The 18,054-nt window shown below is 46.7% G+C and overlaps 1 protein-coding gene across 22 annotated transcripts in view; it reads left to right on the top strand.

The window, feature by feature from the left end:
- Positions 1 to 18,054, top strand: part of mbnl1 (muscleblind-like splicing regulator 1) — a 52,864-nt gene that overhangs the window by 5,619 nt on the left and 29,191 nt on the right. For 2 of the 22 annotated variants that reach the window (XM_030075215.1, XM_030075213.1), the window contains exons 1-2: positions 1,940 to 2,190; positions 12,743 to 13,796. In XM_030075215.1, the coding sequence (XP_029931075.1) occupies positions 13,623 to 13,796 (174 nt within the window). In that variant the 5' untranslated portion in view covers positions 1,940 to 2,190; positions 12,743 to 13,622. Of the gene's footprint in view, positions 1 to 727; positions 1,032 to 1,862; positions 2,191 to 12,047; positions 12,284 to 12,742; positions 13,797 to 18,054 lie in introns of those variants that run through there. The other 20 variants (XM_030075217.1, XM_030075212.1, XM_030075218.1 and 17 more) reach the window with 17 other exon arrangements.

The following is an 18,054-nucleotide window of genomic DNA, read 5'->3' as shown; positions in this document are numbered from 1 at the left end:
CATATTTTCCCCCCCCCGTTCACCCCCCTTAATCTTTTCATTCTTTCCAACTCCCTTCCACCACTGTTTCTCTCCTCATTCTCCCCCTCCTCCTCTCACGCCGTGTTTCTGTTTCACCCCTTTGCTCTCTAGCCCTCCTGCTCCTCTTCTTCCCTTTCTGTGTCCTTTGCCTCTCTCTTCTGGTGCTCATTCCCCCTCTCTCTCTCCCTCTCCTTCTCCTTCTTTTCCTCCTTTCTGTGTTTTCCCATCTTTCCCTCCCTCCCTCTTCCCTCTCTCCTTCCCCAGCCTGACTGGATAGGCAAGGCCAGTGTTGCTGTAACTGAGCCAGCACTTCCTGGTGTTGTTTTAGGGGGTGTGGCCAGCCCTCTGAGAGGAAGGGAGGGGGGGAGAGGGGACTGCAGGATCTGTATGCCCAGTGCAGTCAACGCTCCCTCCTCCTCCTCTTCTCCTGTCCCCCACTCCTCCTCCTCCTCCTCCTCGTCCTCCTCCTCCTCCTCTACAGCTGTTGCTACTGCCGCCCAGCGAGCAGCAATCTCCTCAGGCGGCAGACAGACAATCCAGAGGCTGGGGAGTCCGTAGAGACAGCCCAGCCCGTCTCAGCACAGCTCAGCACAGCCCAGCCACTTAAAGAAGCAGGGGAGGGAAGACACTAGCGCACACGGCCAACGCTGCAACGCACGCACACACACACACTCATAGACAAACACTCCTCCTCTCTCTCTCTCTCTCTCTCTCTCTCTCTCTCTCTCTCTCTCTCTCTCCCTCTCTCTCTCTCTCTGGTGCTCAGCTCTGCACAGCTCCTCCACTCATTCGCTGCTGATTCACTCGCTCACTCGCTTGCCTCTCTTCTGCCGGTCGCTCTGCCTTGCTGCGCTCTGCCTGCCTGCCTGAGAATGGTCCAGCCGGTGCCTGGGGGTCTGCTGTCGCGGCCTGTCTGAACACACACACACACACACGCGCGCGCATAAACACGCACGCAGAGTCAGTCGACACGCGGAAGCGCACGCACAAACTGAAGAGCGATGTGAGAGGTAAGGGCTTGGTTTGTACCCTCCCCTCTCTCCCTCTCTCTCTCTCTCTCTCTCTCTCTCTCTCTCTGTCTCGCTCTCTCTCTCCCTCTCTCTCTCTCTTTTCCAAGGGTCTCTCATCGGTTTATCTAGATCTTTCCTTCTCCGTGTGCTGCAGTCTTTACTTTCCAAAGTAAGCGCCAGTGCATCGGAGAGTAGGTAGAGATATGGAGTTTGTTTGCTTTAGTGTCTGCCTCATGTGTGTGTATGTGTGTGTTGTGGGTTCAGTATGAGGGCCACAGGGTTAACATCTGTTTGTTATGGCTTGCTTTTTGGACATAGGCGCACACACGCACACACACAGAGCAGCAAGGCACATTCCTGGCTCAAAGCAGACAGTCACACAATAGCTACTTCCTGAGGGTAGCGCTAGTTAGCAAGAAAATTTGCTAGTGTGTGTGTGTCTGTGCATGTGCCTGTGTGTGTGTGTGTGTTTGGAGGGCCGTGGTTGTTCCAGGAAACAGTGAAGTGGATCAATAGATCGCCCACTCAGCTTTCATTCCATCCGTCTGACTCAACGTTGGACATGTTGGGAGTTATCCTGCAGGGCTCGGTTAACTAGGCAAATGTAAAAATTTGATTCTCTTTTACCTACAGCTGTTTCTTTCTTTGTCTTCCCCCACTTTGCCCCCATTCTCTCTCTCCTTCTCTTTTTCTCTCTTTCCCTCTTTCATTTTCTTCCCTCCCCCTGTCGCATCCGCCTGAGGGGCCAGCATGGTTTTGCATGTGTGTATGTCTCTTTCTACGTGTGTGCCATGTAAGGTGAACTCCCACCCCGCTGCATGTAAATTATCTGTGACATGTGAAGCCGCCGCTACCTTATATGGCGAGCACAGTATTTCAGTACAGTAGAACCTTGCCAAGCATTCCGGGTCGCGGGAGGAGAGAGTGTGTGAGAGGGTGGCTCTGTCTGTGGGAGTGTGTGTGTGTGTGTGTGTGTGTGTATGTGAGTGAGTGCTTGCATGCGTCTGACAGAGGGGGAGTAACTGAGAGAGAGGAGGAAAGTTGAAAAGAGAAGGAAAGAGGGGGAAGAACGAAACGAGAGAGAGAGAGAGAGAGAGAGCAAGAAGGAAACCCAGTAAATGGAGGGTTTTTACTTGTCAAGGTTTGAACTGGAGTAAAAGTAAGTACTCGTGCAGTTTGTTAAGGCGTTTGGGTTGGGGGGATGGCGTGAGATTGTCCCGCGGTGGTTTTTTGTGTCTCAGGAGTTCAGTTTGCCTGTGCGATCGTGGTAAGGTAAACAGGACGCATGTGTGTGTGCGCTTCACTCAGGATAAACGTGGGCCACTTGGCAGGCTGAAACGCAAAAAAAAAAAAAAAAAAAAATTAAAACGTATACGGCATTGTTTTGTGGACCTAAAACATCTGAAATTACAGCGTGGTTGACTTCACTCTGGGTGGAAATACTGTGGCGAAATGCGGACGTTTTGCTGCTGTGACGAAGCCACCAGATCCTCGGAGACGTAGACTTGTAGCCTTCCTTCTCCTTCTCCTTCTCCTTCTCTTTCTCCTTCTCCTCTCTTTGTCTCTCTCCCCTTCCTCCCTCCCTCCCCTCGCCCCTGGGTTTCCTCTTGGTGGTGTGTCCGTGGTAGGGGCGATGATGAGGAATGTTGTTGTTGTGACTTAGAGGGATCGGGGGTGGCTCAGACAGTAGCGCGCGCACACACACACACACACACACATACAAACACACACACAGATGCACACACAATCACAAATATACACACATACACATACTTACCACAGAGATACAACCACAAATCGTATGCACGCATGTGTAGGCCATACTGACAGAGGTGAGGCTGATTGCATGTTCAAACTTTGTACAACCCCAAAGGTAGAAATTCGGCTTTTGTCTCCCAGCAGGCCTGTGGAGGTATGTTGTTAACTTCCATGCAAATGTGGTGGGTTATAGACAGTAAAGGTAGCATTCCTCAAAAACCTCAGACGAGATGGATAGGCGTTTCTTTCTGTGTTTGACCAAGTTTGCATATGTCTTTGAGCACAGCTGCGAAGTGATCTGAGTGTGTGTGTGTGTGTTTGTAGGCCAAGATTCTGTATCTGCCCTACAGATAAGATTATGTGCGTGGTTTCATTTGTAATTTGCATTTGACGGGTTAAGCCCTCAGTACAGGTGTTCTTCACTGTATGTTCCCACTGTGTTATGACCACATTTCACCCCTTTTCAACATATCACTTGCCACATTATGCCGTGACATATGCACTGGAGCAGTCTGAGATGGCACTTCAGCCTTACTCGCGCTCTAATCACAAGCGAGGCTCATGCTAATTCGTTTTGACCACTGTGACATGACAGACATGGCCCAGATTACACCGATAATCAATTGAATTTCTCTGTTTTCTCTTCTCTCTAACAAATAAGGGTCACCAGGCAGAGCGTCTGTCATATAATGCGATATCGAAGGAACAAATAACAGTGTCCAGCTCGAGGCTCAAACACTGAACAGCACTAATAAGCAACATGTCTGTGCTGCCGGTCACAGAGCCGGCTCCAAGTGTGTCGTTATTTCATTGTTGCGCGGTCAGGTGGTACATGTGTCAACACAAGCCTGTCCTTGTTTTTCGAGAGCCCAGTTGCATCAGCCCCTGCATACAGCCCAGACACCTTAAACCTGTCCGCCTTTGAGGGCGAGAAACAGAGGGCTATAACATTTAATGATACCCTCTTGCCCTATTTCTATCTTTTTCCTCTCTCTTCATCTGTCTCTCCCTCCCTATCTATCACTCTATCTGCCCCTCTCCCTCTGCTGTTGTCTCCATCATTGTGACTGCATTGGGACTCGCCTCATGTTGGAAGCAGGCCTTAGCATAAGCCACTCATTGGGCTGTGGTACAAGCACTAGCCTAATCTGTCCTCTAAGAATATGATAGAATAAATAAAAATGGTAATGATAGGAAATATGGGAGATAATGTTGGCCGCTGACAGATTATGCTTGCACACAATACACTGATAACAAGGCTAAACATAGGTGCTGTACGTGCCTGTGTGCGTGGCATAAACGATTAGATAACGTGTTTAAACCTACGAGTGGATTGCATTGGTAGGCATTACATTCTGTCCTAGGATATATGTATGTGCATGTAAAATGTGGATTCCTCTATAGATCTATAGACAGATTCAAAACTATGAAGATTTCAACAAAGTGGTGAGTGCAGATTGAGGCAGCACATTTCTTGTGAGACTCTTTAGCACACTGTAATTTGACGAAACAGCTGTTTTTACGCCATGCTGTGTTTCAAAGTGTAAAAAAAGATGCATGGCGAACCAAACCATACCTAGAAATGTGTCGAAAATGATGTCTCTTTTCTTTTTTTTTCGGTGTAAGTGATTTATCGTAATTGTTTGATAGATGTGATGTTGGAGGAAGCCCAGGGAACATGTAGGTCCTGCAGTATTTAGAATGCAGCTGCTAAGCTGTGGAGCCTGACTATGCTTCATCACATTGACTCAGACAGGATAAATGTGAGCCAATGAGCCACTCATTAAAACATAAGGCCTCTCACTGTCTGTTGAGTTTAACACATCCTTACACACACAAACACACACACACACACACACACACACTGCAGTGTCAATGCAGTGTCACACACATTCAAATATTCACCACAGGAATCCTGTACATTAGGACACATTGTGGTAATTTGTGTATGTATCTCTCTCTCTCTCTCTCTCTCTCTGTGTGTGTGTGTGTGTGTGTGTGTGCTGCATAAGAGATCTCATTGTCTCCAGAGGTTTGCTCTCAGTGGAATCAATAGGCATTGTGTCTTGTTCATTCCTGGCCACAAGCTCCCATTACTTAATCCAATGACAAACCAGTCAGCTAAACTAATATCTAAGAAAATAAATGATGATGATGATGACGGTGAGGCAGACGATGACATTACAGAGATTTTATTTCACCATCGCCACATGGAGCATCCTGTCCCGTCCTTGTGACAGTGTGTTACATCAAAAAAAAAAAAAAAAACCTCTATGCATACAACAGAAGCCTAACTAAATAAATTGTCCATCGGAAAAGTGCATTAATTATTTATAAGGATCCAGCCTATATTGTCTGTGTGATTTTGTTGTGCTGTAGTCCAAGCCGTTGCTTTTGTCCTTGGCCTGCCCTGTGGTCACTTTATCCAGACCTGATTGGGTCTGATCTCTCAACAAACATGGTGGGTGCCATCGTCAAGGAAACACTACTCTGGGATGTATGGCTGTCACAGGAGAAATGTGGTGGATAGAGTAGTAGCCCTTACTTTGTGTGTGAGTGCGTGAGAGAGAGCCCAAGAGACATAGAACCTGCTCACGTGTGCATTAGTGTGTGTGTGTGTGTGTGTGTGTGTGTGTGTGTGTCCGTCTCTGTGTCCCCACATGTATGTATGTAAGTAAGGGTCAGAGAGGGCAGTATTGGCGTGTGATATTCAAAGCACATGGAGCAGCAGCAGTGAGGTGGTGTTGCATTTCCCCCAATGTCCTCCACTGTGATGATCATTCTCAGCACACTGTCACCCTGACTCCACCTCTGTCAATATGCTGAAACCACTTCTTTTACTGAAGAACACTAAGCCAAAGGAGATAAACTATTGCATCTGTCTCTGCAGTCAGAGCTGAAAATAGAAGCTTTCGTTAGAAGCTGTGGTTAGCTAGGTTGCTATAGCAAAGGCCATTGCAACATTACCATGGAGTGATAGTATATTTTCAGTGTAAAAATGTGCTATTTTGCTTCATTCTTGATTTCTACTAACACTGCAGCTATTAACCCCTCGTTATAATTGTTTTATCTCACAAACTTTCCTCTAACTGGGCTCTAGCCAGTCATCCAGTGGGTTCAGTGCTCTCAAAATTTTCTGGCATGTGCGCAGCCAACCAGGGTGAGACTACTCAAGCCTAGGAGGCTCTGCCATGTATGTAAGGCGGGAGCAACACTACTCTTTATTCACTTTTTTTTCAACACCTGAATATGAAACATGTCTCACACTCTTAATGCCTCAGCCCTAGGCTTATGTCTCAAGGGATGATGGTGCCGCTAAAATACCCCGCCCTCCGGGTCTTGTATCTCATATTTGTGAGGTACTGGCAAACACTGGAGGGCTTTGCACTGCTCCCCAGAGCTGTAGTTGGAATGCGATGACAGTGAGGGCGAGTGTGGTGGTAGCCCTCCTGGGCCTGGCCCTTCTGCGCCACTCTTAAATCTCCTGCCTCTGGCTCTCCCGGCCCCAGTGGTAGAGTGACAGTAGCCAATGCATTTCTGCTTCTATGCAATTCAGACCAGTGTAGGCCTTCGTTGTACATGAGGCAGGGATAGTAGCATCTGGTTAGCTGTATCTGTCAGAGCTCCTTCTGTACTGGCCACTTGAGCTCAAGTGTCAAGAACAGTGGGCTCTCTCGCTAGGTGCCAGGTTGGCCTGGACTCACAGAGCAAGGCTCAATTGCAAACACACAACCAGCGTAGCTTAGTGGAGCTCACCGATGGCCAGATTTGTTTTCTTGGTCAACTTCTCCATACCTGCCATGCTTTGTCATCACAAGAGATGGGTTAGCTTTCTAGGGAATGGATGTGATACGTTTGTAAGAACACAAGTGAGGCACTGGAGTGGAAGGTCAGCCCATTGCCCAAAACCTTCTGTACCGTGGCTTCAACACTGGAGTGTTGAGTCGGTGGGCTTGGTGATATGATTTGACCTTATTGTTCAAGGTTGACAGCTTCTTTAGATTCCTGCTGCCGTGTCTCATCAGCAGTGGATCTTGTTTTGTCAGTCAGTCACTGCATTTCTAACCAATAGTCGGCTCGAGCCAGCTGAGTGGGAGAGAGCAGTCTGTTCTGTCAGGCTCCCTCTCTCCCCAGTCTGCATCCTATGTTGGTGTCAGTGCTTCACTCAGGTATTATGCAGATGTCATTGAGGACAGACAGCATAGAGTGGAGCTGAGATGCTAGGGGTCAGTTCCAGCAATGCTCCAGAGAAGGTCACATTGCACCCTCCCTGCCACCCCCTCTCTGGTGATAGTAACAATGAAATATAGCATTTTACCTGTCCCTAGAAGACACTTCTGTCACATCGCTGCCTGCTCCCTGCCAGTTCTCCACAGAAGAGGGGACAATGGATCCCCCCTTACTCATAGCCTCGAGAGCCAGAGTATTGAGAGGGGTCTTTGAATTGGTGCAGTAAAGCGAGGTAGTGAAAGTTCTTACCATGATGCCATTACAGTGTTCTCATGTCATTAGCACACTCTTCGGTTCCATAGGGGCTTCACATGAGATCTGCAGCAACCAAGGAGGGACCTGAACTACTAGGGGACCCCAGACACCACTAGAAAGGGTAGTTACATAAGGATCAGGTTCATGGATTCTGGACATTGTGGATGTGGATCTGTTAATTAAGAGGGAAAACACTGACTGTCCATTATGGTTCTTTTCTGATGCCCCAAGACATCACGGATATCTATGTTCAGACATATGTTTGGACACATGATGGGACCAAGAAAGCTGCTTTATGCTTTCTTTCTCCTCTATCTTATTTCTCCCATGCTGATGAGATTGAAACAGGAGAGGCTCAAAGTCATTCTGGTGGCCCTGGACCACGTGACAGCACCATGGTATGAAGAGATGACTCAGGTGTTGGCAAAATCACCCTGGACACTCACGCAGTATTAGGGAGCACAGCTGCAGGCTAGCATAGTGATAGGTGTGATGTGTGCACAGTGTTGTACAGTACAGACTGTCCAGGGCACAGGGGCCTAAGCTACTATTTCATACCGCAAAGCTAAATGGTTGGATTTCCAGAAATGGCGTGAGGAACGAGATGTTGATCTCTCCCCGTACTACTCTTGCCTCTAGCACCTGCTGGAACAGGGACTAGCCCGTGCTAATATCAAGATATATGCATCAGTGATCTCCTCTTGGCCTGAGGGATTTGGGGATAGGTCAGTTTTTGGCCACCCTTCCCTGAAACATTTTTTACAGGGGACTAAGAGGAAACTTCCAGTGATAAGTTCTGCCACCTCTCAGTGGGAGTTTCCTTTAGTCCACAAGGCCCTTTTGAAGGAGCTTAGAGGGTGAATGATTTGTGATTTTGGTTCAGCCCAAATGTGTACTGATATGAGGAGACATGAGTTCATTTTGGTCAAGGACAATGCAGCAATGTATCCTATCCATCTCTTCACAAAGGAGAGACAGGAATCTTTGCACCTTTTGTGCCCTGTGCACTGGCATGTTGTGTGGAATGGCTGTTTGGGGGTGCACACAGCAGATTTTTGTGTCCTGTGGCAACAGGATGGCAAGTGAGCTCCTGTCTAAGCTTGCCCTTTGGTTTTGCAATGATGTAATATGCTTTTTTTTTTTTTTTTTAATTCATGTGCACTCCACATAGAGTATGCACATGTGTGGAGGAAGTTTTACCGTGCCATTGTGGTCAATGGGTCTCTTTCTACCTCTGTGCTTAACACCAGAACAAATTATCTGTGAGTGTTGCTGGAGTCTTAAGGTGCTGGGCCACTATTGAGCTGTTACTTGGCTGGTGTTGGGAAACACATGTAGGAATGTGTCACTGATCCACACCTGCCTTATTTGGTGTGTGAGTGGCTCAGATCTGGCTGACCTGTTGCATGTTGGTTCACAGTACATCAGCTTGTGATACAGCATGTTGTTGACATGTTATTGCTCCAGATGGGGGTGAAGTAATGGAGCGTTGCTTCTTATACCAGTAGAGCCTTTGTGAAATAGAACAATAGGTACACATGTTAACTCTAGATATAATCACAGGCAGAGCCTTGTAATGAGTCACCTTGCTGGTCTGTGAGTTGCTGAAGACTTGGTGGATGAGGAATGATATTGTTTCTGTCCTGTATAGATGTTGGAAGCCGAAGGGGTTGAACAGGCTGACCTTGGTTGACTGAGCATTTGCATGCAAATTTTCAATACGCTGAGGTGCTAAGCCAATAGAGCCCTATTAGAAGGCTCCTCATGTGACCGTAGAACTAGAGTTACCATGCATAACTAGCGTTATGAATTACAATTATAAAATGTAGGGCCTTCAGTAATTCATGACCTGTAATGTCAAGCTACGCTTTGCTATAGACTAATAATGGTAGCAGTGAGTTATTTTTTCAGGAAACCTTATCATAACTGCCAACCACACCCTGTTTCTTGTTGTCTGGGAGCAGCTCCAGCAGTTTATCACACTGACAACTCCTAGACCAACCCAGATTAGCAACTAGCATGTTGCCTCAATCGCTGTAACTTTCCATTAGTTGAGGCATGCCTTCTTAACAAAATAGCTCTGTGTTCAAGGATACCTCATAATGTCTCAGCATCATCCATCACAGTCAACTGTGCAAGTCACTGGCAAATTTTATGCATAGTCTGCACTTCTGGTGTAGGTGAAGGGTGGATTCCGACAGCGTCTTTGACTCACTGAGAACAGATTTGTTTTGTGACTCATAACCAAGAGAAAGTAAAAGTCAGGCAGTATTGCTTTTCATGTCAGAAATTGTTTGTGCCGTTGAGGCATATGCTAGTGTCTGGTGTCACATGACCATGAGCTGATGGTGATGCGCTGATTTTGTAGACACACTTCCTCTTCTTCCAGCCACGTCATGTTCCTACCACGTGTCCTAGAGGGAGCACAGTATCTCTCTCTCTCTATCTCTCTCTCTCTGTCCCCCTCTTTCCCTCTCTCTCGTTCTCTTTCTCTTGCTTTCTCTCTTGCTCACTCTCTATCTTTCTATCTCTCTATCTGTCTCATCCCTCCCCCCTCTCTCTTTCATTCCATCTTCCTATCCTCTTGTGTCGTTGACCTTGCACCAACTTGCGAGAGACCTTGGAGACTGAGGGACTGCTGCTAAGGATGCTGGCAGAGCGCGCTAGCCAGACAGTCATATTGAGGGCACAAAGGCAGAGGGATGGAGAAAGTTGGGGATGGTCAAAAAATGGGAAGACTAAATGAGTGGAGGAACAGTTTTTTTTTGTTTGTTTGTTTTTTTGCTGCTGTAAACAGTTTGAAATCCACTCTCAGGGAAAATGAATAGACATAATAAGGTAAATAAAGACATCTATTTGAAGAGAATGGTTGGATGCCTTGGAGACAAATGGCACATACATTTAAAGAAGAATTAGATAAAGGGAGTGGCACGCTGACATGAAAGACCACTGAGATGTATAAATCAATAAGGGAAGGACGGCCATGTCCAGACATGATGGATCATAATAAGGGCCCATTATCACTTTGGCACTGTCTTGTACCGTGCTATACTGTCTCTATCCGCAGGCAGATATCTGCTCGTCTGACTTTAATAGAAACCATAGAACAGATTAGGCAGTGAGCCAGAACACAGGGGGCATCAGCTTTTCATGCATCAAGTCATCACATTTTCTCATTTGATTGAAGCCAGCCCATGGCGCCTTCAGTTTTATAAAGGATGCCACTATTCCACCTCATTAGTTCCTTTCCAGCTGTGGTTTGAGCTCTGTCTGAAAAGGTCAAAGACAGTCCAGCTAAATGTAGTTATAGTTTGGGCTGTGCTGTCCACTTGTTCTTTATTTTATTAAAAAAGTATATTTAAGGAGTATAAGTGTGTTACCATCAGCTCTAACTGACTGCGCCTTAGCAATAAACACGTATAACGTCAACATGATATGATATTGAAATCACAAGTCCTGAGGTGTACTGAGTTACAGAGGGTGTTTAGACTTGGCTGATCTTTATGGCAATGAAGATGAAATGATGAATGAGCAAGTTCATGGGAATAGAAACATGCCCTTCGTAAAGTAAATAAAGAATGGAATGGTCTGTGTTTGAGGAGTTTCATTCCAGAACATGAGATCCAATCCAGGCACCCCCACTCAAAATGTTTTGGTATGACTGGACTTTAAAACTGACTGCAAGTTATTATTAAAAACAGGAAAATTTTAGACAGTTATTTCTCATTTGGAAATATTGAGCTTTGAAGTAATTTGCAAAATAGATATATAGTTTTTTTTTAATGAAACCTTAATTTATTTTCCTGTATGGTGCTCTGCAAAGTGATATGCTCTTTTGTGGTTGTGTGTGTGTGTGTGTGTGAAAGGGTGTGTGTATGCTGTATGTTAGGGATTAGGCAGGTCTAGTGTATGTGTTGTTAATACTCTTGTATTCCAAAGGTCATTTCTAGCAGCAGTGCTACTTTTGCCGTCCCAGGGATCATCCAAGGTGAAGCGAGGTCGATTTCTCCTTCTCTCTCAATCTTCCCCTCTTCCTCTCTCTCGTTCGCTCTTGCCCCACCCCCTCACCCCACCCCCTTCTGTAAACATATATCCATGTTGCTGGGTCATCATGACCCAGGCTGTGCTGCTGCTGCAGGGGTCTGATATACAGTGTTGCAGTCTTTTCGTTGGTAGCGCTTCATAGCGTTACTGTAGGTGCACATGCTGTTCTGGGAAAGGCGATTTCTCTAGATAGGGTGTGGTGCGTTACCCTGCCCTTGTGATAAGAGAGGAATGGGCCCCTGGGATCCCAATCATTCAAATTCCCCTAGCAAACCCTGTACAATGGCTTCACCAAAAATAGAAAACACTGGCAACATTACAAAATCCTGGAAAAAAAAAAAAAAAAAAAAAAAAACTTCTTAACCCATGATCTCATCAGCATGTGATAAATGGGAAATTTGGCTTATAAAAGCAGAAAAATAAACATGATATTATCACAGCAGGCAAGTTCACATCTCTTTGAGACTCTTGTGGTATTGCTTTTAATGACAGTGGTATCTGCTCATCTGGAAATGCTTCACAGTGAAAAATATGCTCCAGGATTTTTATGAAATGTTGGTTGTGATAAACTTATCACGCTTTTACAATCTGTCTGTGAGGAATCAGGTAGTTGTCATAGCAAGGACAATGATTAATTTGGCTTATCTGCGTCTGTCTCTCTCTCTTTCTCTCTGGCTTTTGCTCGCTCTCTCCGTCTCTCTCTCTCTCTCTCTCTCTCTCTCCCTGGTGGCAGGCAGGTCAACCTCCTCTTTGCTCCTCCCCCAGCTCTCACCTGGCGCTCAGCCCAGAATGTTGCTGCAACTCTGCTGGCTCTCATTGGTCCCCACTCGCACACCGCTTCGTAAGAAGGGAAATGACTAACCTCCTCTCCCTCATGCCCTGCCTCCACTTCCCCCTACTTTCACTCTCTTGCTTTCCTTCTCTTCTAAATAGATTTGCTATGGCCGGCTTTGCAGCACTCAACTGTAAGTGATATGGGATTTGATTTGATTTTCCTGCCTCAATCAGAAGTGGTGGAAAGTTGTGAATGGCTGCTTTGTGCACTTCTGTCCGTGTGTGAGAGTGTGTTTGTGTGTGGCATGGCGTGATGAACGTGTGCGCGCGCCATGTGTGTTTAGAGCGCCGCGCGAGTGAAAGTTTTATTTGTTTTAGCTGACACCCCTGCATTGCTGACATTTTTACATATTCTTCATTCCCACAGCTGCATAGCTTAGCGGTGGCATGACTAGAATGACTTGGAATAACGATCCAGGTCAGAGGGGAGCAAAAACAGAACCTCCAGCAAGGGATAAATGGAAGAAAAAATAAAGCTTAACGTATTCTTTGGAAGGATATCACCAGACTGATCTCTCTCTTTCTGTCTTCTGTCTTCCCCTCTCCCCCTTTCTCCCTTTACCCCACTCTCTCTCTCTCTCTCTCCACAGAGGAAGTGCCTTCCCTGACGTCTGCTGCAGCTTTGACCTGCTTCTACAGCTGAAGCTCCACCCTTCCCCCTGCCTCGCTCGCTTGCTGCCACGGTAACGCGAGCACAAGGACAGCGACCACACCCTCCTCGCCGCCTACGCCCAGACCTGCTCGCCCGCTCATCTCCACCACCACCATCTCCACTCCTCTCTGCCCTCGCTGCAGCCAGGCTCCAGCCTCAGCCCTCTTCACCAGACAGCCCCTGCTGCCAACTGCCCTCCTCCAGCTGACCAGCCTTACCACAGCAGCCCAACACACATCCAGGCCAACACAGCATCTCACCCACCTTGCCTTTAACCCTCTAAGCCTCCACTCGGTCCTCAGTGTCCTTAACCCTCCTCTAGCAGACCACACCCAGACTATCGCCTCTGTGTTGCCTGCTCCACCGCACCTGGACAGAGGTGTGTTTGCTGCCTTGGATTGTGAATGCTGTAGATGAGAAGTTGATAAACAGTGAGAGAGAGACCAGTGGCAACTTAATTGTCAGGTGAAATTGTCTGCTGGATTTATTCCCTTCCCTCAGTGGTGGATTGAACAGGAGAATGATCCACTGACATCCATAGAGAAACATTGTCCTGCAACATTTCACCTTGGACAAACTCATTTTTTGGAGTAGGCCTAGGCCTGCCCTCAATCAATAGGAACCGTCTCTTTTTTTTTTTCTTCTTTTTTTTATATGTTTCATTTCAACTTCCTATAACGTAAAACATCATATCACAGACAGTAACCACACCAAAAAAAAAATACGCAAACAGAACTTTAAGTTGTGGATTTAAACACTAGGGGTACTTCAAAGTTAAGCCCGTCTCAGCTTGGAATACTTTTTGCCAACTTGCTGCCATGGCGATGAACATTGCACACATGCGTGACACGAAGTGGCTGACACTGGAGGTGTGCAGGGAGTTCCAGAGAGGCACGTGTTCGCGCACCGACCAGGAGTGTAAGTTCGCCCACCCGGCCAAGAGCTGCCAGGTGGAGAACGGACGGGTCATCGCTTGCTTCGACTCACTTAAGGTAAGAACTGAGGGATAAACCGCAGAATCTGTGGAGGTCAGACAGGCAGGCAGGGGGAAAGGCAGGGAAACAGGCTCTGAGGCCGCAGAAAAGAGACCCTAGCAGAGAATAGCTGTGGTGTAGGCTGCAGCCTGTGTGTTATGCTAGAGCGTAGGTGAACACGCAGCAAAGGGTTTCCCACATGGCCTCGGTTTAAAACAGCGCACCATCTGGCCTCGGCATGTGCTCTCTCCAGTCCCGCCTTCTTCTGGTCAGGTGACTGGAACATGTGACTAAAGGCATTGAGGGGTTGGGGAGGGGAGGGGGGGGGTTGCAGCTCTCTAGATTCAGGAAGCAGAAGTCAGCCGTTGTAACACTGCCCTGTGGAATTTTCTACGTCTGGCTGAAGGTTTTTGGCAGGTGTTTATTGCGTGCATTTCAAACCTGAGTCAGTCGCACTTCCAAACGACTCAAATCGCTGCGAATAAATGCAGCTGCATGAATTTTATGTCACTCGAGCTCAACGTCAGCACAGTTTCCAGCGCCGTGTGGAAGTTGCAGAGGCGACTGTGTGCTGTTTTCAGGGTCACCGTCTCTCTCTCTCTCTGTGTGTGTGTAATGCAGGTGCACGGAGAGCTGAATAGGAAAACACTCACAGATACCTTTTGGTTGTTCAAACACGGGTTTCACATGTACATACTATGCCCGGAGCAGAGCACGACTCACCAGCCAGAGAGAAGCGAGGCGTTAACGTCATCGTGTAGCTCACACTCAGTCAAACCACTTCCTGTGCAGAGGCCTAGGGGCAGTTAGAGGGGGTATTGTGTGTGTGTCTGTCTGTGTGTGTGTCTGTCTGTGTGTGTGTGTGTGTCTGTTAGAGAGAGGTGGGGGGCAGAGTGGGAGCACCGTATGCAGTAATTTTCCATCTATTTTTAAGCAGCAGCAGGAAAGCAAACACCTCTTTTCTCTCTTCTCCTCTATTTCTCTCTCACACAATCTGTCTTTCTGTTGGTACACAAGATCTCTAGAGATGGGTGGACCTCGACCCTAGGTTTCCAGCATCTCCCCGCACACAAACACACACAGACACACAATTGACTTCTCCGTGTATAGTACGTTTTCCCTCAGCTTGTGCTCTGCGCCTGCAGGCTTTGTTGAGTAGTGGTCATTGGCTGTGTTGGAGCAGGGCAGGGTTAGGATTAAGCCAACACGCGTGCGTCTGTGTGTGCTTGTGTGTGTGTGTGCGTGCGTGTGTGTGTGTGTGTGTGAGCTGATTCTGAAAACGCTGTTTATAGCCAGATGTGGACAGAGGAACATTGTCTGGCCCACGCTGAACTCTTCCCAAGTTTCCTCACAATGTGCTAATGCCTGTGCATGCGCGTGCTTATTAATGAGTATAGCAGTTCCAGGCTAAAGCAAAGCCCCTTTGGCAGTGCATGCACACGTGTGGCGCACACCCACACTCGCACAAACAGACGACACTGATCAAAAGTGCAGTGTTCTCCTGACTTTCTGGCTGCCAAGGGCAATAGTCCAGCACAGTGACCTAATACAAGGGCTTGACCACATGTAGACATCCACAGACAAAGCAGTGAAGCTGTTAACCCGCAGGCAGACGGATGAAAGAAGGCAGAAGTGAAAGCAGGGACGAGTGGGGAGAAGTCAGGAGGCTGGGAAAAGAAATACCGCATGTAAACGTGGCACAAAACAATATTTAAACAATATCCTTTCTCATGCTGATGTAAAGGTAAGCTGTTGGAAAGGCAGGCAGGCTTTTTTTGGGGGGGGAACTGACGGGCCTCTTTTAGTCGTTTGGACTGGGGCTCGTGTCTTGTTGGAGACGGGCAATGCTTTTTTAACCGTTTGCTCCATTTTTTTCCACTGGTAATGAAAGACAGAGCAGCTCTCTCAAATCTCGCAGTGGAAAAGGCAGGAGAGAAAGAGCGAGAGAGAGAGAGAGAAGGAAATCCGATGTGATCCGGTAGATATGTTGGCTGCAAACATGCATTTTCACACCAGTAGTTAAGAGTGCAGCCACACACATGCATAGGTGCCGGCACATGAACCACATTTTGTGAAGGTTTTCTCTCAAACACACACACACACACACACACACACACACACACACACACACACTGTCCTACTTCACTCTCACACTGGTTGAGGTTTCAATGTGTGATATAGGCCATAGATCTCATTTGCCATTTAGTTGTGTTACACCAAGGTACATCACTGTCTATTACTCTATCTTGTACTCACTCACACACACACATGTGTGCATGGACACACACATGGACACGTATGCGCACACACACTTCCTGCCCATGAGAGAGGACCGACCTTCTTCTTGAGAGGTGTATAATTAGAACAGGTCTCACATGATCACCAGTGCATAGCTGAGCAGGTCACACCCAAACCCTGTCATTTCCCCAACAGCCACTCACTTTGGCCTCCTTTTTCATGCGGCACACTCATTGAAACACACACACACATACACACACATACACACACACACACATACACACAAACACCATGCGCCAGGCTCTAAACCAAGCTGGGAGAGTCCATGCTGTGGGAATTAGAGCAGGGAATATATTTGTACCAGAAATAAAATTAAATTTCAATTTTTCAATGGGAAGATGTTCAAGACAGTAATCAGATGTGGGTAATATACCCCCCAGGCAAGACAATCAATCAAGCAGGGCAATCAGAACCAAGTTTTCATCCAGGCCATGGTATAAATAGGATTGAAATTGTGTGTGTTTGTGTGTGTACGTGCATTTACGTGTGCGTGTGCATGGGTGTCTATTGGCCTTGCACTTGGCCTTAAACCCAGAGTTCAAGCCAGTCTGCTGGCCATGTGTCTGGTTGGTAGAGAGCAGATAGCTCAGCTATGTTGCTGTGGGGTAAATATTTGGAGAGGGATAATGGCTGCCTGTGCTCCCTGATCTAAAGTCAGCTTTGCAACTTTCTCTATTAATGATTAACTTCTTAGCAGACAGGTTCGGTAAGAGACGCACATTCTGAATCTGCACAAACTGATATTTATAAGTAAATATTTCAGTGTGCATCAGCGTAAGGGCAAAGAGAATAACTAATGAGGCAGGTGGAAAACGTTTGCTACTACTGTTATGTTTTCCGCGTAACTTCACTGTGTTAGTGGCCAGGCGAATTTAAAGGTGCACTGTGCAAAACTGCCGAGGGTTGATTTAAGTGAGGACTGTTCTGTTGTTCAGTCTCAGCTCACCAAAAATGTGAAATAAGCACATAATTTGATAGTTCCCTCTGTGCGGTTTCCATCGTTAGCCTGCCACACAGATAAATTACCTGCTTCATCCACATTTTTTACCGGCAGAGTCTGAAGGGTCTTCAGCCCTCTGGCAATTTGGCATCGTGCACCTTTAACAGCCCGTGAAGTACATTTTTGTTTTATATTCATTCTGTATTCTGTAGCGTAAAGTGACTGTTCAAACCTGATATTGTTCTCTCTGCCAGACGGTAGCCTGGAGAGGATCATGCATTTGTTCGTATGCGTGCGTCTATCTGTGTGTCTGTCCGCAGCTAATCTCGCATACTACTGGGCCTTTCAGCCTAATATTTTTTATGACTGTTATGACTGTACAATGAAGAACCTCTCGTGGTTGTGATGATTCAAACCCTCACTCTCTCTTCACATACTTCTGGGACTAATATTAATGTTTTTTTATCCTACTATTATTGTGTTCTCTCTGATCGTGGGTGAAGAAAATCCAGTACGTGTGTGTACATTTTTTTTTTTGGACGACTTTATAAAACACACTACTAACTAAGACAGCCAACAGAACACAGAGCAGACACATAGGAGAAAAACGCTGTTCAACAGCCGTCACTCTTTCATACATCATCAGACTGATTTGCCTAATCTTAGTGGTTTTTAGACTGGGATGGAAACACAGACAACAACAGGCTGAAGGGCTGAAGTAAAAAAAAAGTAAAATCCATACAGAGAGAACAGGCTTTGGGAGTTTTATGGTGTATTGTCTGCACTGCATCACATTTGAATCCTACAGTAATTTAATTTGCAGTTTCAAAGAGTTTGACTATACAACTGGCTGCTGAGTCTCTCCCAAGTTTTTGCTCAGCATATATAGTCCCATCGTTCAAAACAGGGGAGTGAGTCTGGAGGAAATCTGCACTCTACTGAGTTCACTCCTCTAGTTTTGTTGATGCAGCTTTCAGAGCCATTTAGTGCTGTGAACTACAGCAATGATAATTCACCGTGCCTATGATGCAGCAGTTT

This window comes from Myripristis murdjan, chromosome 17, assembly GCF_902150065.1.
Source record: "Myripristis murdjan chromosome 17, fMyrMur1.1, whole genome shotgun sequence".
In the NCBI taxonomy this organism is placed as follows: domain Eukaryota; kingdom Metazoa; phylum Chordata; class Actinopteri; order Holocentriformes; family Holocentridae; genus Myripristis; species Myripristis murdjan.
Note: the sequence above shows the minus strand (reverse complement) of the source record. Positions and strands in the feature narration are given on the sequence as shown.